Source organism: Chiloscyllium plagiosum, unplaced genomic scaffold (genome assembly GCF_037043375.1).
Source record: "Chiloscyllium plagiosum isolate Xiang-an unplaced genomic scaffold, Cpla_swu_hap1 HiC_scaffold_4, whole genome shotgun sequence".
NCBI classification, from domain to species: Eukaryota; Metazoa; Chordata; class Chondrichthyes; order Orectolobiformes; family Hemiscylliidae; genus Chiloscyllium; species Chiloscyllium plagiosum.
In genome coordinates this window covers 131,342,638-131,366,731 of record NW_028270142.1, presented here as the reverse complement: position 1 = coordinate 131,366,731, position 24,094 = coordinate 131,342,638, and the positions used below count along the sequence as shown (strand labels likewise).

General features: G+C 41.5%; 1 protein-coding gene across 7 annotated transcripts in view; it reads right to left on the bottom strand.

Moving 5' to 3' along the window:
- Positions 1–24,094, bottom strand: part of ankrd12 (ankyrin repeat domain 12) — a 178,080-nt gene that overhangs the window by 73,071 nt on the left and 80,915 nt on the right. For all 7 annotated transcript variants that reach the window (XM_087986690.1, XM_087986687.1, XM_087986692.1 and 4 more), the window contains exons 2-3: positions 17,222–17,371; positions 2,572–2,719 (exon numbers count right to left, since the gene is read on the bottom strand). In XM_087986690.1, the coding sequence (XP_087842816.1) occupies positions 2,572–2,719; positions 17,222–17,308 (235 nt within the window). In that variant the 5' untranslated portion in view covers positions 17,309–17,371. The remainder of the gene's footprint in view (positions 1–2,571; positions 2,720–17,221; positions 17,372–24,094) is intronic.

Here is a 24,094-nt window from a genome sequence, read left to right as displayed (position 1 = left end):
TATTCTGGGGTGTAGGATCTTCAGGCGAGACAGGTTTTAGAGGTACTATTAATTAAAAAGTCATTGTAGTCAGGAGTAATGATATCTTGTAAGCGTTTTCAAGTGAGATTTTGCGAATAGATCTTTGGAATAAAAAAGGGGTCAGTTAAATTGGGAAGTCTGAAACAGTCAACAGGTGACAGAAGAGCAGATATATAGACAATTATATTGTTTTATTATAATAATTTTAAAAATGATAATGATAACAATGTTATATCAATATGTTATATATATGATAACAATGTGATGATAATGATGATGACAGGGAGATATATTAGGGGATTTCAACTTCTCCAATGTTAATTGGGATATAGTGTAAAAGTTCAGATAAAATTGATTTCTTGAAATGCATTCAGGAGAGAGTTTTGTGTCAACAGGTAGAAGATGCAACATGGATGGGATAGTGCTGGACCAAACTCTGGGGACTGAAACAGAACAGGTGGTGAAGGTGGCAATGGGACAGCATTTTAGTGATTGGGACCATAACAGTACATTTTAAGTTTGTTATGGAAAAGGAAAGAGATGGTGTGCAAAAAAAAAGGGTTTAGATTGGAGAGGACAGATTTTACTAACATAAGGGAGGATCTGGCAAAAATTGACAGGGAACAGCTACTTCTGGAAAAATCTACAGAACAGTGGTGGGTGGGGGCACGTACTGTTTGAAAAGGAAATGGGGAGAGCACAGGTCCAATATGTTTCTTTTAAGGTGAAATGTAGGAAGCAGCAAGCCATGAGAATCCTAGATATGCAAGAATAGTCAGGAATGGATAAGATGGGTTCAAGTTTGGCTGGTTGGTTAACAGTGAGGGAGAAGGTCTTACGTTACAAGAAGACACATACCCATTAGTCAGATGAGCAGATCTGTGGTAGATGACATTTAACCCTTAAAAGTGACGGGTGATGCACTTTGGAAGAAAGATAAAGGACACTAGGGAGCTCCGAGGAAGAGGGATTTTGGGGTGCTTGTTCAAAAATCCCCAGAGGCAGCAAGACAGAGATTTTAAAGCTAATCCATGTCCTTTTTAAGGTTGTGAGGTTCCCCACATGTACTACCCTCCCTCAGGCACTACATTCCAGATTCCCATCACCCTGAGTGAAAAGATTATCCCAATTTAATGATGGTGTTCCTAATACTTGCAACAATCTCCAAAACCACCCCTTGGCACAAAAGGTAAAATCAAACACATGTTCTTACAGGATAGAAGTCAGAGAGATCAGCATGGACCTGCTTCTTTAGGTCCAGCAGCTTTTACAATTCTACTGTGCTTAAAACCAAATCAAACCAGAGAAAGTGGAGCTGGAAAAACCGGCCACTCCCCTTTCATTGTACACTTTAAAAAAACTCAAAAGCCTTTTGCCTGAAGTGGTATCTGTTAGCTATAATCAAAGTGGCCATAAAAACTCTGCAACCACAGACTTTTCGGAATCTGTGTCTTTTATGACCTCTCTGAAAAAAAACAAGGACAACATAACCTTATTTAAGGAACAGCATTCTCACACAGGCAATTTTAGAAGACATTTAAGAGTTAACCACATTACAGAGAATCTGGAGTCATATGTGGGCCAGACTAGGTAAGGTTGGCAGATTTCCTTCCGTAAACAGTCTTCGTGAACCAATGGGCGTTTACAATAAAAGATGAACATTTCATGATTCCCACTGCTGCGGCTAGATTACAATTCCAGATTTTATTATATGTTGTTGTCATCTCCACCAGCTGCCATGGTACAACTTGAACCCATTACCACAGCATCTGCTAGGGCCTCTGAATTCTTGTCTGCTGACATTACAACTCCAACATAACCACCACCAAGTTGGTGGACAGATAATTGGAACCATCTGTACAATATGTACAAGAAAATATAATTTTAGGTTCAATAGTAAATGGAATAGATTACAGAATCTCAGACATGATATTGAGCTAAAGAAGTCACTGGTTTGTCACCATGTTTAGTACTGTGCAGATTACCTTACTACCTTAGAGGAAAGACACAGACTTGCAAAGACCTACACAAAAAGCCCAGCATTAAGCATCTAAAAAGCAAGAGAAGTCAAGCTTGCTGGCTAAGTGATTATGTTATCAAGGGAATATCATTCAGAATGTTAACAAGCCAAACCCAGGTCTCAAGAATGTAGCAGGAGAGGAGTGAAGAGAGGCAGTATTGGTGGTGGGGAGGAAGAAAAGATTATGTTTAGAAGAGGGAAGTTGAATGGATAGATTAGATATAGCTTTGCCTTCTAAATAGTCATAGTCTTACTGTGCAGTATCCGAGGTTGGATAGATCAGATTACAAAAAGGAAGCAAGTTGTACATTTTGCTGGAAAATTATTTGACTGATTTAAAACAATATGCCTAAAAAACTTGGGCTGATTAGAAGGATTAAACACACTTCTGTTTTTCCACACTTAATATGAACAAACATAAATGGATGATTATTTATTTTCACAAGGCACAAAATTTCTGAGGTGCAATAATTTACGACCTTACATTCCTACATTAATAAGCACATTTCCAAAAAAACAGAAGAATTTACCTGTATCGGATTCCCTCTGCTCACTCCTAGATGGACTAACAGTGAAAGGAAGTTTACGTTTCATAGAAGCCTTCTCTTTCACTTCTTTTTCCAATTCACTGCGGTCTATTTTAGGTGTCCTGTTGTAGGATGAAACTTTTTCTTTATTCTAAAAAAAATAAAGATTTGAATAGCAAAATTTAGCAGTCTTGTTCATCAAATGCTTATGGTAATTGAAATTTTGTGACATTGAAATTGCTCTCTCTGGCAATTTTCATTTTGATTAAAATGTCCAACTACCTCAAGTTTTTCTGCATTACAACCAACAGCACTTAGAACTTTCTTGGGTCCTTTGAAAAGCATATAGAAGGTATTTGATGCACCTTGAAAGTTGTGTAAGGGACTTGTAGCCTAATCTCTTCTGCATGAGATTTTCACAAATCCTCTGAATTGGGCATTCTGATCATTTACTAGAATGTAATTTCACATTTCAGTATGACAGAAACCTTTTAATCATTTCCTTACTGCTTAAGTTTAATTTTTCTAGGTATGACTATCGTTTACTTGGCAAAAGACATCTAAAGGCTAGCATGTAGCTTATTAACAATGCCAGGACTGACTTCAATATTCTCCTTGTTCAGTTTAATACAGACCAGTTTCTGGGCTGCTGGTCTCACAAGTGCCCACAAATGAGGAGGAAAATTACAGGTTCAGAATCTGCATGGTCCATTCTTAGAATAGAATAATATCTCAAAATTTGGGTGAAGATTTGTAGCTCGGGTGCCCGTTGTTGTGGTTCTGTTCGCTGAGCTGGAAATTTTTGTTGCAAACGTTTCGTCCCCTGTCGAGGTGACATCCTCAGTGCTTGGGAGCCTCCTGTGAAGCGCTTCTGTGGTGTTTCCTCCGGCATTTATCGTGGCCTGTCCCTGCCGCTTCCGGTTGTCAGTTTCAGCTGTCCGCTGTAGTGGCCGGTATATTGGGTCCAGGTCGATGTGTTTGTTGATGGAGTTTGTGGATGAGTGCCATGCTTCTAGGAATTCCCTGGCTGTTCTCTGTTTGGCTTGCCCTATAATGGTAGTGTTGTCCCAGTCGAATTCATGTTGCTTGTCATCTGTGTGTGTGGCTACTAAGGAGAGCTGGTCGTGTCGTTTCGTGGCTAGTTGATGTTCATGAATGCGGATCGTTAGCTGTCTTCCTGTTTGTCCTATATAGTGTTTTGTGCAGTCCTTGCATGGGATTTTGTACACTACATTAGTTTTGCTCATGCTGGGTATCGGGTCCTTCGTTCTGGTGAGTTGTCTTCGACTGGGACAACACTACCATTATAGGGCAAGCCAAACAGAGAACAGCCAGGGAATTCCTAGAAGCATGGCACTCATCCACAAACTCCATCAACAAACACATCGACCTGGACCCAATATACCGGCCACTACAGCGGACAGCTGAAACTGACAACCGGAAGCGGCAGGGACAGGCCACTATAAATGCCGGAGGAAACACCACAGAAGCGCTTCACAGGAGGCTCCCAAGCACTGAGGATGTCACCTAGACAGGGGACGAAACGTTTGCAACAAAAATTTCCAGCTCGGCGAACAGAACCACAACAGAATAATATCTATCATAGGCATGTGAATGAAAAAAGATATGGACACCTACGTATTCAGATCTATGTAAAAAATATATTTTTTACACCCCATCTCCACGAGTTCAACAGATTTGGAAAAAACTCTTGAGAGAAAAAAAACTTTGTTCTAGAATTGTAACTTCATGTACTAACTCACGAGATTAACGAGGACAAAAAGTGACTCCCAGTGACTTAACGTTTACCTAATAAAATGTTTCAACAGCCTGATAACTTGGCCAGAGCAATTGCTGTCATGACACTCAACGTTTGTTGACAGGTGACATTGCAACCTATTTGCATGTTATACATATCGTGGCTTTTGTTGGAAGTCTTATTATAGTGCTCAGTCGGTAGTAGCATATTGTTGACATGAGAAAACAGGAGGACAAATTTTTTCAAAAACGATTAAGAGCATAAAGAAACAAACAGAAGTGCATGAAATACATAAATATGATGTTGAATTTTGAATAACACATTTACTAAGTCAAAGTTTAATGTGGTGGGGATGGATGGGGGGCCCGTGTTGGAGGGGGTGGGCAGGCAGCGGACGGATTGGGGGGCGGGGTGAATGCAGACGGGGGCAGGGTCTAGCATGCAGTGCGCTTTTGCCTAGTTTGCTGAATGGGGAGCAGACTTCACAGAAAACTCAGAGATCCAGAGGAAATCAATTAACCGAATAATTAATTATCCAAACGAAACCGTGCCTGCCCATCTCATCTGCAATGAGAAAAAACTTCATGTAAAAACCTTCGGATAAAGGGTTGTCTACTTGTACTTCTGCTTAGCTCTTGCAAACAAATTGGACCTGCATTGATAACCCTTTCACACGAGGCAAACTATGTCTCCCACTCTCCCTGGTCTAATAGTTTTCCAAAATGGACTGCTTCATAAAATAATGAAAAGTAGTTTTCACTGGCTGACAAATTAATAAAAATGAGACTTCAGCTCAACGTTGTTAACAGTTAAAAACAAACAGTATCTAGGAAATCTCCTCCACACACCCTCACTCCCAGTGAGGATTTATTAAACATGCTGTGCTTAAGAAGTGCTTGCTGAGCCGGAAACTGTATTTGGGTAAGTGGATCAGTGTTTGAAAGTTGAAAATACAAAGGGACACAGGGAAATGAAGAAAAACAGGTTCACTTAATTACAGAGTTAACAACAGAGGAGAACACCGGGTTCAATACACCTTAACTCATGTATCTCTTAAGCTGGAGCTATCCATACAAATCCTATTATTCAATAATTATTCACTTCAGTAGAAAAAGTAAGAAGGCATTTGCATGAAGTATTAATTAGATTAGATTTTATATTACATTACAGTGTGGAAACAGGCCCTTCGGCCCAACAAGTCCACACCGACCCGCCGAAGCGAAACCCACCCATACTCCTACATTTACCCCTTACCTAACACTACGGGCAATTTAGCATGGCCAATTCACCTGACCCTGCACATCTTTGGACTGTGGGAGGAAACCAGAGCACCCGGAGGAAACCCACGCAGACACGGGGAGAACGTGCAAACTCCACACAGTCAGTCGCCTAAGGCGGGAATTGAACCCGGGTCTCAGGCGCTGTGAGGCAGCAGTGCTAACCACTGTGCCACCGTGCCATAATTAATATGGTACATTGAAATTTCTATAAAGCTGTCAAAACTGTATTCTCAAATATTCTCAAAAATGATACAGGAAGGTAGGAAGTTTACAATGCAGTCACAAGATTTGTATGTTCTTAAGTAATTGGAACCAGTGGACTTAAAATGACCACGACCAAAAAGAATGAGAAATAGGAAGAAGTGGGTACCACAGATGCTGGAGATTAGAGTCAAGATTAGAGTGGTGCTAGAAAAGCACAGCAGGTCAGGCAGCATCCGAGGAACAGGAAAAGTGATGTTTCGGGCAAAAGCCCTACATCAGGAATGAGGCAGGGAACCTCAGGGTGGAGAGATATATGGGAGGGGTGGGGCTGGGAGAAGGTAGCTGAGTGCAACAGGTGGATGGAGGTATGGGTGAAGATGATAAGTCAGAGAGGAGGATGGAGTGAATAGGTGAGAAGGAAGATTGACAGGTGGTACAAGTCATGAGGACAATGCTGAGCTGGAAAGTTGGAACTGGGGCAAGTGGGCAGAGGGGAAATAAGGAAACTGGTGAAGTCCACATTGATGCCGTGGGGTTGAAGGGTCCCAAGGCGGAAGAGAGGGCGTTCTTCCTCCAGGCGTTGGAGTCCATCTTCTGGAGTTCCACCAGCACCACTCCCCACCTTTTCCTACGCTACATCGATGACTGCATCAGCACCACCTTGTGTTCCCATGAGGAAGTTGAACAGTTCATCAACTTCACCAACACATTCCACCCCAACCTTAAATTCACCCGGACCATTTCTGACACCTCCCTCCCCTTCCCTGGACCTCTCCATCTCCAGGAATGATGACCGACTTGACAGATTTTTTTTTTAAAACAAACCCACTGACTCCTACAGCTACCTGGATTGCACTTCCTCCCACTCTAGCTCCTGCAAAAATTCCCAATTCCTCTGCCTTTGTCACATCTGCTCCCAGGAGGACCAGTTCCACCACAGAATACACTAGATTGTCTCCTTTAATGACAGCAATTTCCCCTCCCACTTGGTTCAAGATGCCCTCCAACGCATCTCATCTATGTCCTGCACCTCCGTCTTCGAACCCCACCCCTCCAACCGCAACAGGGTCAGGACCCCCCCTCATCCTCACCTTCCACCCCATCAACCTTCGCATAAATCACATCATCCGCCGACATTTCCTCCACCTCCAAACAGACCCCACCACCAGGGATATATATTCTCCCCCACCCCTATCCACCTTCCGCAAAGACTGTTCCCTCAGTGACTACCTGGTCAAGTCACGCCCCCAACACCCCACCCTCCCCTCCCAAAACCTTCCCCTGTCACCGCAAGAATTGCAAAACCTGAGCCCACACCTCCCCCTCACCTCCATCCAAGGCCCCAAAGCAGCCTTCCACATCAATCAAAGTTTCAGCTGCACTTCTATGTCGTCATTTATTGTATCTGTTGCTCCCGATGTGGTCTCCTCTACATTGGGGAGACTGGATGCCTTCTCACAGAGCGCTTCAGAGAACATCTCAGACACCCGCAACAACCAACCGCACCGTTCCGTGGTCGAACGTTTCAACTCCCGCTACCACTCTGCCGAGGATATGCCTCCTCCACTGTCACTCCCTCACCACCCGACACCTGAGAAAGCCTCATCTTCTGCCTCAGGACCCTTCAATCCCATGGCATCAATGTGGACTTCATTTCCTCTTCTCCCCCCCCCCCCTCCTTACCACAGTTCCAAACTTCCAGCTCAGCACCGTCCTCGTGACCTATCCCAACTGGCAATCTTCTTTCTCACCTATCCACTCAAACCTCCTCTCCGACTTATCACCTTCACCCCCATCTCCATCCACCTATTGCACTCTCACCTACCTAGCCCCACCCCCCCTCCCATTTATCTTTCCACCCCTGAGGCGCCAGCCTCATTCCTGATGAAGGGCTTTTACCCAAAACTTCGATTTTTCCTGCTCTTCAGATGCTGACTGACCTGCTGTGCTTTTCCAGCACCACTCTAATCTTGGCAATAATATCATAGCTGAGCTTCTACTTATGGTCCTACTGTGACCATTTCAAGATTGTGAAATTGTCACAAGCCCTTGGTATAAACAGTGTTGGAGGAGGGGTGATAAAAAGACAGAGGGCAGGGTGAAGTATGTAGCCATTGCTGACCTGATGTTTGCAACCTCAAAATTTCAGCTTGCTACCAAATTAGGGTCTTCATACCTTCCCTGACTTTGGAAATATGTTCTCTACTTCAGGCTAGTTATTAATATCACTGTAAACAATGGTTCTTAACTAATAGCCCACTAAACACAAAGGAATCTATAGCAGACATTTATGATCTAATTATTTGTGATTTTATGATTTCAAATGGTCCTTTCACCTGGTTCCTTTTAGCCTCTTAAACAAACAAAGCCTGTCAAATAAAAATGAGGTAGTAACTCTATTAGGTGGTTTAGTGGGCAAAAAACCTTAGCATGAGAATATTATTTTCTTCTACTAGAAACGCATTACAAAAGGCATACCCTTTATACACTACTTTTCTCTTTGTGTAAAAGCACAACTGAGAATAAAACAGCATTTTCATCCTGTGAATACCACCATCTGACAACCTTTTCTTAAAATTAAAATTTTACTTGCAGAGGTAAAGAAAAATCTTGCCCGAGAATATTGCAGTAGGGGTGCAAACAGTTCTAACATGCAAAAGACAGGTCGGAAGCTGTAATTGTTCCCTCCACAACCTGAACTTTGAGCATAAAAGCCGAATAGAAAATTTCCACAGAAATAAATCAACAAACTCACTTCAAAGAATGCATTATGGATATGCAATAGTTTTCACATAAGGACAGATCATTTGCACACTATTATAGCATTGTACAAGTCACAAGACAAAGGCAAGTGCATAGTCAAGACAATAGGCATATGTGATTTCTGTTTAAACCTATATAATTCACAACATTTTAATGCAATCTTTGATGTACATAGTACTAACTGTTTCGTAATTCTTCAAGCATGAGAAGGAAACTGGTGCATGGGTTGGAATAGCTCTTTTGTGCAATCCAAGTTGGACAAATGTTAACAGGATGGCAGCAATGCTGGTCAATAAGCCAGATAGCTTAATACGGAATACGTCAAACTATAGAAATCTGACCTTAATGAATCACCGAGTGAAATGGATTCAAAAACGTTTATTATACTGATTATATTTTTTAAAAAAAATCAAGTTACAAATTAACACACATTATTTGGGTTTTGTAATCATTTCAGTTGCAAAGCTTTCATAGTCAGGTCTTAAAATGGAAATGTACTGTATACAAATACAGCTTTGTATTGTTCTGATGACTGGTTGAAATTTAAGATACAACCACTTTTTCTTTTTCAGAAACCAGCCACCACCTGCTCAATTCCAGCAATTTCTGCTTCTATTGTGCAACAGTCTGGTGAAAGAGACTTAACTCACAATTACAATGACTTCTGTTATATTAGGTGGTGGTCCAGGCTTGAAAAGAAAATAAAGCGGTCATACAGCAGGGTAATAGCAAAGTCCGCAGGCATTAGTAGAATCAGGGCAGTAAATTCAATTTTTTTCCCCTAATCTCCAGAAAATAAATAGATTCCCAGGCACTCCATACCCGAGAAATGAAAGACAGCATCTGCTACCAAAAAAAAGTCAAAAAGAAAAACACAAACAGACTTGCATTTTTAAATACCAAATGTCAGAAATCACAACAGGTCCTTCAAAAAAGACAAAAAGATTACGTTCTCTCTTTTTACAAGTGGCCTACACCCACAATGTTAAGCTGTCTTCTTCTGTTAACACAAACCGACAAACACTGACAGTGTTTTTATTTCCTTCCCGTTAGTTGGAAAAACATCCAAGCTGTATGACGTGATTTTGTGCATTGCATGGAGACAGATGAGAATTTCTAAACAAAACGTTGCCATTGATTTTCAATAGGCCACATTTTCCAATCACAATTCAAAACTATTTCCAACCATGATCAAACAAAATGGGATAGGCTTTCCACAGACCTAGTATCTCAAAACTGGGCATCCACGAGGAGCTCTGTGTGTGCAACACCAGTGTTATGTCCTTTTCCTGAGGTTTCACACAAGAGATGCAATTTGCTCACACCAACTTCTGCAAACAGTTAAAGTTTATTAAAGCCTGTACAAGCTAGGTGACCCGCTTTGAGACACTTTGCAGGCATGCGAAGTCAGGTCAGAAGAGGCCCCAAACAAAGGAAAGGCAACCCCTTTATACAAGTCAGTTGGTAATGCTCACAGGTACCCCACCCCACCTCCAGAATGTTCAGCTTCTTGGAGAAAGACAGTGCAGTTCAACTCTTTAACATTACATTAGTGTCCAGAGAGAGTGCAATTTAATCTTTTAACATTACACCAGGAGGACCAGAAGTGTACCCGAACATAATCAGTAAACTTTTGCCCTGGCATGTGCATTATTCTACATAACCATCAAGCCAGAGAATTCTCCATTTTTGAATCTAGTCTATTTTAGTAATATTTGTAACTAGGTACTTTGCACAAGTGACAAAATCTAATACTATTTCTAATCCTGTTTCAATGGAGCATGAAGGAGTGCATATCAAAAGACCTCCCTCCCCTTCTGAGACCTCTCCATCTCTATTTCCATTTCCATTTCCAGCAACAGACAACACTGACATCTACTTCAAACCCACTGACTCCCACAGCTACCTGGACTACACCTCCTCCATCTCCCAGCACCCCCATTCCCATTAAAAATGCTATCTCTTACTCCCAATTCCTTCGCCTCCGTTGCATCTGCTCCCAGGAGGATCAATTCTACTCCAGAACATCCCAGATGGCCTCCTACTTCAAGGACTGCAATTTCCCCTCCCACGTGGTCAACACTGCCCTCCAGTATGTCTCCTAGACTTCCCGCACCTCTGCCCTTGAACTCCACCCCTCCAAACACAACAAGGACATAACCCCTCTGGTCCTCACATTCTACCCCACCAATTCTGGATACAACGCATCATCCTACATCATTTCCGCCACTTACAGTCAGACCTCACCACCACAGATATCTTTTCCTCCCCATCCCTTTCAACATTCTGCAGAGACCATTCCCTCCACGACTCTCTCATTAGGTTGATGCCAGCCACCAACCCACCCTTCACTTCCGGCACCTTCCCTTGCTGCCGCAACAGGTCTGTACCCATACCACTCCCCTCACCTCCAAAAAGGCCCCAAAGGATCCTTCCACAACCGGAGATTTTCCTGCACATGCAAACACCATCTATTGTGTCCATTGCTCTCGATGTGGTCTCCTCCACATCAGGAGGCAAAACACCAACTTGTAGAATGTTACAGAGAAGATCCCCAGGGGGGGGATACACTAAACAACCCTGTGGCGGACCACTTCCCCTCCCACTCGGCCAAGCACATGCAAGTCCTGAGCTGCCTCCACCGCCAAATCCTAGCCAGACAGCTGGAGGAAGAACACCTCATCTTCCACCTTGGCACCCTTCAACCAGTTTCCTCCTCTCACCTGACCACATCCCAGATCCAACCCTCCAACTCGGCACCGCTCTCTTGAAGTGTTCTATCTGTCCATCTTCCTTCTCAAGTATCCACTCTGAACTATCACATTACCTCCCAACTTTATCTATCTATTGCATGCATAGCTACCTTCTTTACCCCCACCAAAAACCCAACCCCCTCTCTCAACAGATGCTGTATAACATGTGTAAATGTGAACTTGCAAAATTTGGCAGAAAGAATACAAAAAAAGTTTACTGTTTAAATGGAACAAGGTTGCAGAACTTAGTAACACTCATGGTGCCCTATTATGTCAGTATTGCTGACAAGACCAGCATTTGCTGCTCATCCCTATTTGCTGTTGAACTGAGCAGCTTGCAAGGGCATTTGAGGGTAGCAAAGAGTTAACCACATTGCTGTGGGTTTGGAGTCACATATAGCTCAGACCAGACAAGGATGTCAGATTTCCTTTCCTAACTGACATTAGTGAACCGGATTGTTGTAAAAACCTACCTATGGTAGTTTCAGGATCAATTAGCTCAGTTGGCTGAACGACAGGTTTATGATCCACTAGGAGAAAAGGAGGACTGCAGATGCTGTAGATCAGAGTAAAAAATGTGGCCCTAGAAAAGCAGAGCCAGACCAGTAGCATTCAAGGCGCAGGAGAGCCGATGTTTCTAGCATAAGCTCTTACGCTTGAAACATAGACTCTCCTGCTCCTTGGCTGCTGCCTGACCGGTTGTGTTTTTACAGTGCCACATGTTTTAACTCTGATCTCCAGCACCTGCAGTCTTCACTTTGTTCTAGTCAATTAAAGCTTTCCTGCAAAGCCTCTTCCAAGGATGCTCACCTTGAAGTTCTCCTCCTCTCTCAAGGATCCCCACATTCCTGATGAAGAGTTTATGTTTCTCCTGTTCCTCGGATGCTCCCTGAGGGGCTGTGCTTTTCCTGCACCACATTTTTTGACAGGTTTATGATGCAGAGTGACAACAGCTGAGGTTACCATAAAGATCCTGTCTTCTCAAACTTGTTCCTCTCACCTTCGACATAGTGATCCTCAGGTTAATCTCACCTCATGGCTCTCAGACTATGGTAACTTTGCCTTTACACCATTGTTTTTGCCTACTCCCGTACTGCATCAGTATCCTTTTGTAGATTTTTTTCTCTTTTTGACAACTTACTTTATTATCTAGCCTATATCATAAACCTGCCAAAAAAGCAAACCTAGGGATACCATACATCCAGTGTCCGCATCCAAATCATTGATATAGGTTGTAAATAGTGCAAGGTCTAGTATTGATCCCTGCGGCACTCCATGACTGACAACTTGCCAACGCCAAAAACGACTTGTTTAGCCCCACAGGGCTTCCTGTTAGTCAACCAATCCTTTAGGGATGCTGACATATTACTCCTCACACTATATACTCTTTACGACATGCAGCAACCTTTGCTGTGCCATCTTACCAAATGGTTTTTTTTTTTACAAATCAGCATGATAAAAATGGTAGAGAATGGAGTACCTCTTTGCCCTGTGCATTGAATTCCCATTGTAACCAAATTCCAAACTACACATTTTGTTTACATTTCACTTGTGCTCCTCAATGACCACGTGGTGTAAACCGTTTCATACCGGTAATACTTGTCATTCAGAATCATAAGCTAATGCCTATAGCAGGTAGTATGTTATTAAAGTTAACTTGCTCTGTTGACTTGCAGGAAATTGGATGTCCTGAGGCTATCGTGGGATGCCTCTGACTTAGAGAAAGATTGTAAGAAATTTACATTATCATCCCCTCTTATTCAGATCCATTTACATGGCCATTTCCTTGCCATTCAGAGCCAGTTACACTGTCTTCTCCTCCTCTTTACATTTTCATCCTCTATTCAGAAATCAATAAGAATATTACAGTTGGAATTTGACTACCCCCCTGTAGTTACAAAATAAACTACTTGCAATAGATTTGACCACTAAGGGATGATTTACATTATATTGTTTCTGGAGATGGTCAGGTCACTACATTGCATCTTGAGTTGTGGGTGTGAGAGTTATATATACATGTATGTGCGCACGAGCTTGCATGGGGGGGTAAGGAAGGAAAGATGGCTGGGTGTTGTCTTATGGGCATTACTGACTGTGATGTAAAGATCAGCCATATGTTCACATGCTGGGGAGGCATGACCTAATGACATTGCTTGACTTAATCCCGAAAGCCAGGTATTGGTCTAGGGACCTGGGCTCAAATCTCAACAGCAGATGATAGAATTTGAATTCAATGCAAATCTCTAATTAAAAGTCTAATGATGACCACAAATCCATTGTTGATTGTTGGGGAAACACCCATCTGGTTCACTAATGATTCTTATGGAAGGAAACTGCCATCGTTACATGGTCTGGACTATGTGTGACAGCAGACTCTCAGCAATGTGGTTGACTCTTAACTGCCATTTATGCAGTTAAGAATGGGCAATAAATGCTGGACTTTCCAATGACCACCACATCCCATGAGTGAATGGATAAAGCTTAAAAAATCTGTTCTTCCTGTTTCTGTACAAAGTACCTTGTGGTGCCAGGAATAAGTGTCTTGTCATAAAGTCATAGAGATGTACAGCACGGAAACAGACCCTTCAGTCCAACTTGTTCATCCTCCAGTTGCCAGGTAGGCACTCCTTCCCTCTACATCCTTAACCGGTAAGGTGACCACTTCCAGAAGTAAGCTAGCCATAGTTTCGGCTCCAGCTGCTGCTTAAGCTCCAAATAAAATCATGAGGGGCATTGATAAGGTGAACAGCAAAGATCTCTTCCCTTGGGGTTCAAACATAGGGGGGCATATTTTTAAGGAGAGAGAAGAAAGATGTTAAGGGGATCGGAGATGTAGCTTTTTGACAGAGATGGTTAGTACGTGGAATGAACTGCCAGAGGAAGTGGCAGATCCAGGTACAGTTATAATATTTAATTGACATTTGGATGGTATATGAACAGGAAAGGTTGAGGGGAGGGATATGGGCCAAATGCAGGCAAGTGGGGTGGAGTTCAGTGTGGGGAAACTTGGCTGGTATGACAAGTTGGACTGAAGGATCTGATTGTGTGCTGTATGACTAGCAATGATTAACTGGCCCTCCTAGTTTGGCAATGTGTGGTAATTTGAAAACTATAAATAACAATCAAAATGGAAAAACCATGACACACAATGTAATATGAACAACTGCAATGTAATGCACACAGGTGTAAGCAATTCATCCTTTTGCACCTACTCTGCCATTTAAAATAAACTTTGCTGATCTCAACTTAGCCTCAACTCACTTTCCTGCCTATTCCTCATAAGCCTTTAACCCATTACAAACTAAATTAATTAATGTAGTTGAATGGTGTAAGAGTAACAGAAAATGGAAGTACTTTATCAATTCAGCCTAGCCAGTCACTGAAATAAGAATAACTTAAACAAAGAATGCTGAATGATCATGTCCAAAAGAAAGTCAAACAAACCATGGTATTGTCAATCATACCTTCAGAACTACACCCAGTGCTGCTCCCTGAATTGAACTCCAATCCCAGCACCAATTTAGAGAAGAACTAGAATTACCAATTTGGAAAAGTTTTGGGCTTTCAGTTCTAAAGGGCAGTTGATAGATTGGTGTAAAGGGGCATACAAGGTAGCATATTGAAAGGTTGATCAAGATTAGTGCATTGAACTAACCTACGATTACCAGAAGGATGACGGTTCATTGGCAGAACTTGAGTAATTTCAGGAAGTTCTTCGACAGAATGATCAATAAATGAAATAAAATTCTGGAGCAACATCAGAAATAGGAGCAGGAGTCGACTGTTCAGTCCTTCAAGTTCACTCTGCCATTCAATATGATCACAGTTGATTAACCAACTTAGTTCTCACTTTCTTCCCACAACCTTTGATCCCTTTAGCCCCAAGGACTATATCTAACTCTACTTTGAAATCATTCATTGCTTTGCCCTAAAACATTTCCTGTGATAGTGTTTTTCACAGGCTCACCACTTTGAGTCGAAAATGTGTTGCTGGAAAAGCGCAGGTCAGGCAGCATCGAAGGAACAGGAGAATCGAAAGGCTTATGCCCGAAACGTCAATTCTCCTGTTCCTTGGATGCTGCCTGACCTGCTGTGCTTTTCCAGCAACACATTTTTAGCTCTGATCTCCAGCATCTGCAGTCCTCACTTTCTCCTCACCACTTTGAGTCATCAAGTTTCTTCTCATTATCTTAAATATGCTATGCTGTATCCTTAAACTATGACCCCTGGCTCTGGACTCCCCATTCATCAGGAATTTCTTTGCATTTACTTTATCTAATCCTTGGAGGCAAAAATAAATGCTCTGTCATTATTTAAACTTGATGCTTCTAAACAAAATACATTACCACACGGTATAGACTGAATGAGAGATTGGATATTTCTGAAAAAAATAATTATTCTAGAAAATAAGGTCAGTGAAATCTTTGCTCACCTTTAATGACCTTTTATTTCTCTTGATCTCTCATTAAATAAAATAAATCCTGAAATGAATAAAATAGCACAATTTTGGGGTGGAGTAAGATATATAGCTGTAGTAACAGGAAAACCACAAATATGCATTTTCATATAGGTGGATGGCTTTCGGGGTGGTACGGTGTCTCAGTGGTTAGTGCTGCTGCCTCACAGCACCAGGGTCCCAGGTTCAATTCCAGCCTTGGGCGACTGACTGTCTGTGTGGAGTTTGCACATTCTCCCAGTGTCTGCGTGGGTTTCCTCCAGGTACTCCGGTTTCCTCCAACAGTCCAAAGATGCGCATGGTCAGGTGAATTGGCTACGCTAAATTGCCCAGTGTTAGGTGCATTAGTCAGAGGGAAATGGGTCTGCATGGGTTACTCTTCGGAGGGTCGGTGTGGACTGGTTGAACTGAAGGGCCTGTTTCCAAACTGTAGGGAATCTAATCTAAAAATTTTGTATAAAGGAAGGATGGTTTCCTTTTTTTTTTAAGGGAGATCTTTTGAGAGGACTCTAGAAGCTCTGCAAGGTGTGTTAAAAGTTCCTCCAGGAAGTTTGTACTGTACTGTGCTTAATAAAGTTTGTTTGTTGTTCACAAAAGTTGGCATATTGGAGTTGCATTAAGTGCGTAAAAATCTCAGGAAAAAAATTAGCAAAAATAGAATTAAATATAAATCTGAGATTAAAAGCTTGCCTAATGTAATTATTGACAACTGTTGTAAACCATGTGTGGTTCATCAGTGTCCTTTTAAAAAAAGGAAATATGACGTCCTTTTTGGTCTGGGCTACATGTGACCCACAAATGTTATTGACTCTTAACTGCCTTCTGAAGTAGCCCTAGCAAGTCACTTAGGTCACAGGACAATTAAGGATGGGCTAGCCAGCGAGAGCCATATCCCATGAAAAAAAATTCCCTTTACAAGGTAACCCCTTGCTTACAAGACTACTTAACTCTCCTGAAGGCTGTATATTTAAACTAGAAAAAAAGCTTACCAGAATTCGTCACATAAATCAAGTTTCCAATTAGACACACAGGCATATTTTCCTGATCTGTACCCCTTATTGTCTAACTATGTACGGAATCCAAATTCAACTCATTTGCATAATCAAAACTTTTAACTCCTGTCAGATTACTGATCTTCCTTTGACAAGGCAATCACCAAGTTAGAAATGAAATTCACATTTCAGCCACACAGAAGAGTGTGGTATTAACCTTAACTTTTTTCCTTTAATGAATATTAGCAAAAGCAACAATACATACTTCAGATCGTTTTCAGAGATAGGACCTTTTAAATTAATGTGCAAATGTGAACGCAAGTCTACAAATTTAAAATTAATAAAATTATAAACTATTTCTAGTCTGAGAGGGAAAAGCATAAATACAATGACTACTGTGACAGCCTATTATTTAAAAGCAGGTTCCACTTTGAATAATGTCTTACTTTTCTTCCAGTCTGTTTTTCAACCATGCTGCTGTTGCAATCAGAACTTTCAGTCTGTGTTGTTCTAGAAGACCCAGATTTTGGCATTTTACAACTTTTGTGCCTTTCTTTCAGCTGCCTGTTTCAGGCAACAATATGATCATCCTTTATCTGAAAAGAAAAAGAGTAAAGTTTGTTTTTTCTTGTTGCAATGCAAGTCTTATCAATGTAATTCATATTTTAAAATCCAAAAATTGTGAGAGATACTTTAGTTAAGTTTAACTTAACATCTACTTGTGTAAGAGCAAAAGCCACGCATCCTAAATAGCAGCGAGAACTGGTAAAATTCTCAAAACCTGTCTAAACAGACCAATCTATCCATTATTAGGCCATTGATTACAAGCTAATCTGGCAAAACAGGAAAAATCCTAGTTCCCAGTGACAGTCAACTCATCAGGATCCAAGTTAATTTCAGCCAAGTATCAACTGTGCCCAGGGCACAGTTGGCTGGGCTGGCTTTATACAGCTCTATAAAGATCTGCCAAACACATTAATCTGGTTTTACTAGGTTCCAACTTGACCTAATTTACCATCTATCTATCCCATGTCTTCTGGCACCTCACCTATAGATGTTGATCTCTTCAAGGGGCCCTGCAATCTCTTAGGAGAAAGTGAGGACTGCAGATGCTGGAGATCAGAGTTGAAAAATGTGTTGCTGGAAAAGCGCAGGTCAGGCAGCATCCAAGGAGCAGGAGAATCGACGTTTCGGGCATGAGCCCTTCTTCAGGAAAAAGGGCTCATGCCCGAAGCGTCGATTCTCCTGCTCCTTGGATGCTGCCTGACCTGCTGCGCTTTTATAGCAACACATTTTTCAGCCCTGCAATCTCTTCCCTAGCTTCCCACATTGCTCTAGGATACACCTGATCAGGCACCAGGGATTTACATTTATGTGCTTTAAGACCTCCAGCACCTTCTTTTCTATAACGTGGACATCACTATTCCCCCAATTTCCCTAGCTTCCATATATTTCGCCACAGTAAATACTGAGGCAAAATATTCATATAGTATTACATCCACTTGCTGTGGTTCCACACATAGACAGTCTCCTTGATTTTTAAGAGGCCTTATTATCTCTTTAGTTGCTGCTTTGCCCTTAATGTACTTGCAGAAAGTCTTAAGAGTCTCCTTAACTTTATTCACCAAAGCTATGTCCTCTTGTTGCTCTCCCGATTCACTGCACCTACCAGCCCTGCCCTTTACATTAACAGATACATACCGTCTCTGAACTCATCTCATTTCCCACATGCCAGATATCCCATTACCTGGGAATAGCCTCCCCCAAGTAACTTTTGATCATTCCTGACTAATATCATCAAAATGTGACTTATTTCAGTTCAGGCCTATCTTTTTCATAACTATTTTAATATTAATAGAATTAGGATTACTGGTCCCAAAGTGCTCCCCCACTAGCACCTCAGTCACATGCCCTGCCTTACCTCAAGAGAAGGTAGAGTTTTACTCCTTTTGAATAGGTTTACCCACAATGAAGAAGAAAGTTTTCTTGAACACATTTAAATTCCTTTCCACCCAAGCCCTTTAGACTTTGGCAGTCCCAGTCTATGTTTGGAAACTTAAAATCCCCTATTACAACCCAATTGTTTTACAAATGGAGATCTCCCTGCATACTTGTTCCCCAATTTTCTGACTATCTTTTTCTGTGTACTGTGTTCTGTTCTGTATGATGGTCATGCGCCCCTTAAATGAACACCGTACAAGCAGAAATCTACACATACCAACAGATGGCGACAGACCTGACGACAGGAAAACCGCATCACAGTTGCCCTGAGAAATCTACACGATGGGAGAAATTAACAAGACAGATTTCCAAAAAGAAAATGGAGACAAATTCATCCAACACACCTGCTTCAATGGACTCCCCAAGGTATACAAACCAGGCCTCCCCCCCACAACTCAGAGCCAGAGCTTCATTGCCAGGAACATTGACAAAGACCAGCTAAAGAACTACAAAGATTAAAACACCTTGTGGACAACTCAACCCACTCCATCCAAGAATTCCTCAACATCATCAAGGACACCAAAGTGGACGCGGACAAGGACGAGATTATGATCTCCTTCGACATGACAGCACTGTTCACTTCCATAGACATCCCCCTAGCCAAGGAAATACTAGCCTTGTTACTTGAAGGACCAGGAACGCAGGCAACTTACAACACCAACAGCATAGACAGCATCCTCAAAGTGCTAGATCTGTGCCTCACGACCCACTTCATCTTCAACAGCCAGATATGCAAACAAATCAACAGCACACTCATGAGATCATTGATATCTAGACTAATATCAGAAGCCAAGACTAGAACAGACAGCACTGACCACTATCCAGCCTAACCTGCAGATCCACTATGTAGATGACACTTTTGTCATTACCAAACACATGCAGCTAGAGGAAACCCATCAACTCAAACAACATCCTTGTTGGCATAAAATTCACCAAGGAAGAGAACAACCACTGACTCCCCTTCCTGATCATTATGGTTGAATGCAAGGCCAATGGGGAGCTCCAGATCAACATATACAAGGAGGCCACAGACTAAGTACTCAACTACAAATGGAGCTGCATCAGAACAATGTTCAAGGGAGCCATAATATGCTGCAGCACCCTGGAGCTGCGCAAAGCAGAATACCTACGTAACATCTTCAGAAACAATGGGTACCCAAAAAGCATAGTCTGCTGATGCCTACACAGACTACAACAGAAAGATAACACATCCAGACACACTGGCCATAGTGCCATACACTAAAGGATATATCAGAAACGACCACCAGACTACTGACCCCTGTGTATCATGGTTGCCCACAAACCAACTACCACACTAGGACAGCTACGGACAAGTATAAAGGATCCCATACCTACAACCAGCAGGACCAGCATTACATACAAAATATCATGTAAAGACTGCCAAAAGCACTAGATATGGTAAACAGGAAGGAAATTAGCCACCAGGACACACTAATTCCAACTAGCCACCAAGAGACATGAGCAGCTATCACTTGTACCCATACACACTGACAATGATGAACACCAATTCAACTGGGACAAAGTATCCATCCTAGTACAAGCCAGATAAAGATGTGCACAGGAATTCAACTCTGGCACTCAACCCCGAACTCCATTAACAAACATGTAGAATTGGACCCCATATACCAACCACTAAGAACAGAACTAGCAACAAAACCAGAAATGACACCACCAATCCCAGCAGACTCAGATACATAAATAACAAGTGGGACAGAAAACCACTTCACCGGAGGTGCACTAATGATGTTACCTAGAATGGTGACAGAATGTCTGTGAACTTACCAGCTTGGTGAGCAAGTCAACAACCTCACCCACAACCTGAGCTTCAAATTGTCTTGAATACTCTGAGCATCATACATTATCATTCACCATGACCTATCTGCAATCTCACACCTTCAAAAGGCTCAATTTATTTTGTGTTGGACTGGGGTGGACAAAGTTAAAAAATCACAACACCAGGTTATAGTCCATATTCTAATTGAAAGCACACTAACACTCTTCAATGTTTACTGTCTGCTCGTTAAATTCTAACAAATTTCCATTAATCCTCTATAAAGACACACACTGATACTGGTTTAAGACTATAACAAATAGGAACAGGAATAGGCCATTCAGCCCCTCTGAGCCTACTTCACTAATAGGGTCATTGCTGATCCTACATCCGTCTAGTCTATTTTCCTGCGGTTCCCATAACCCTTGATTTTTTTTTACTGATCAAGAATCTCTCACCCTTAAGTATGCACAGGGTCTCTGCCCTCTCAGATATCTGTAGCAGAGGTCCAAAGACTCCCAACACGCAGAGGAGACACTCCCAAGTTGAGGAGGAATTATTTAACTTATTAAAACCTGCCTCATGCCACATTACCAGATCCAACATAGTTGATCACTGGCTGGATTCCACAACATTATTCTAGAAAAGTGCCCCAAATACACTATGAATTCTTCCTCGTAGCTACCTTTGCCAATTTAGTTATGTCGATTGAGAAAATCAAAGTCATACATGATTAATGCTCGGCGTTTTTTTTAATATGGAAAAATCTTCTGATATATTCACCATCCTACAGATCAGTGTGTTTGGGAGTCTATAAACTATTCCGAACAGTGTGTTCTCACTTATTTCACACCTTCACCCACATGGATTTAAAAAATTATTGTTCGTACACGGGAAGTGTGCATTAGTGGCTGGGCCAACACTTATCGCTCAACCTTAGTTGTCCTCGAGCTGCCTTCATGAACTACTGCAGTGCATCTGCTATGGCAGATCCACAATTTCAGAGTGTGTCCAGACTTTTGACCCAGTGACATTAAAGGAGTGGTGGTATATTTTCAAGTAAGGATGGCAAGTTGCTTAGAGAGGAATCTGTAGGTAGTGCTCTTATGTAGCTGTTGCCCTTTTCTATGTAGATGGAAGTGGCCATTGGTTTGGGAGGTGTGTCAAGGAGCCATAGAACTTCCATAGGGCATCTTGAGATGATACACAATGCTACTAAAGGTCAATGGTGAGGGAATTAAGCAGGTTGCTTTGATTTTGATACCAGTCAACTTCTTGAGTATTGTTGGAGCTGAACTCATCCAGGCAGGTGGAAGCACTCCATCATACCGCTCACTCACCCTGTAGATGGTGGACTAGCTTTGTGGAGCCAAGAGATTAGTTATTTACTCCAGGTTTCTGGGCCTCTAACCTGCTATTTAGTCAGTTCACTTCAGTTTCATTAATCAACGGTAACCTCCATTATATTAATTGTGTGTGTGTGTGTGTGTGTGTGTGTGTGTGTGGTGCTGATTCAATGATGGCAATGCCATTGAATAAGAAGGGACAATAGTTATATTATCTCTTGATGTAGATGGTCCTTGTTTGATATTTGTATGGTATGTGTGTTACTTTTTACTTACAGCCAATGCCTAAACATAGAGTCATTGGGATCTACAGTACAGCATCAGCAGTCACAAATAACTGTGTCAATACTATGGCTTTAAAAGGTGTATTTTGTCCTTGCTTTTTTCTCATGAAGAAAGGTTGAGACAGACGTGACAAGCAGCTTGCTCAAGGACCTTGGGCTTTTTAAATTAAAAAATTGACAATAGAAGCAGCCTGAATGGGTGGGCTCCAGCTCCCACAGAACCAGAACTTTTAGGTTTTAGCTTTCTGTGGTTGCTTGGGTATTGAAACAGCATGTGGAAGCTCTTATTCCTTTCTCTTTTGCAGCTGAAAGTTGGGGTTCTATTCATGCTGCTAAAATTGCATATGAGACAACCTATTTTACTGAATTTGTCTTCGCCGACAGTGTTTATCAGATGTTACTACTTTGAAATAGTTAATTAGTTATTATTTTGTTAAGCATTTCCATAGAGTTACAGTTAAGCCAGCTCTTTACATTTAAAATACAGACAAAATAGAAAGTTGTAATGCAATGTAAAGTTTAAATGTAAAGTTGAGTAGTGTGAGAATTGCATCTGGATCGCAACACCTTACACATATCTTTAAATAAGAAAAATATAGGGTATAGGCTATCATCTTGATGTATTTTGTGGGGGGTTTGAGTCTGGTCCATATCACAACCACGTAACTATTCTAATTCCATTTGCCAATTGCTTAGTCCATATTCTTGTATGCCTTGCTGTCACGAGTGCATATCTAAAAGCCTCTTAAATGTACTGAGCATAATGCCATTGCATCTCAGGGGATGGTGGGTGTATGATCTCTTACTGGAGATGGTCATTGCTTGACATGTATGTGACGTGAATGTAACTTCCCACTTTTCACCTTTCCCTCCTAGCTTTATTGCTGTCTTTATAGATCCCTTCTTCCAGGTAATTACTGTCTAGCATTAGTAAGCTTTTGTTTAGATGCATTGGGTAACAAATTTATATGCTGAAAATGTGTTGCTGGAAAAGCGCAGCAGGTCAGGCAGCATCCAGGGAACAGGAGAATTGACGTTTCGGGCATAAGCCCTTCTTCAGGGCTTCTTCAGGGCATATGCCTAACAAATTTATATCCCTCCTTAGATTCTGGAAAATATTTAATGGTATAATTTAACTAATGAAGAACTGTATATTAATGTTGCATTCATCCTTTGCTGTTGATACACAGTAATTGAGTTGATAGTAGAGTTAGCATTCTTGTGATATCACAGAAATTAATTTATATTCAGTCACAGTAGACGTGCAACTCATCAAAAGCTTAATTATATTGATTTTACATGCAAGTTTATTTGCAGATTACAGAGAAACCTTGATTATCTGGCATTCGATTATTTGAACAAGATTGCATGGTCCCAATGCTTGGCTAAACTAGGTTATCCGGTGTGCGATTAACCGAACAAAATACTCCCCGCCAGTTTTCTTAGGATAATCGAGGTTCCTCTGCATATGCAGCCAAAACCAAACTGTCAAACCAAACCTTTTGTATTTAATTTTTTATGGTACAGGGAATATAGAGAATTAAAGAAATTGTTATTTAATGTGACCTCAGATTAGCCCAAAGTATTTAGTAATGAAGTATCCTTGAATCATGATCAGCATTGTAACAAAACATCAGCCAATTTCTTCACAACCAGACTGCACAAACAGCAATGGGATATATGCAGTTAATCTGCTTTTCATAATATCAATTGAAGTCTTTTGGGAGAACTCCACAAGCTTTATCTTGAATAGTACCATAAAATACTTTAATGTCCACTGGGAATGCAGACCGACACAGATTAAATTTGAATGATGGCACTTTTGATATCATAGCACTCTCTCAAAACGGAACTGGAGTGTCAGCCTCAATAATGTGGTCAAGTCACTGGAGCAGC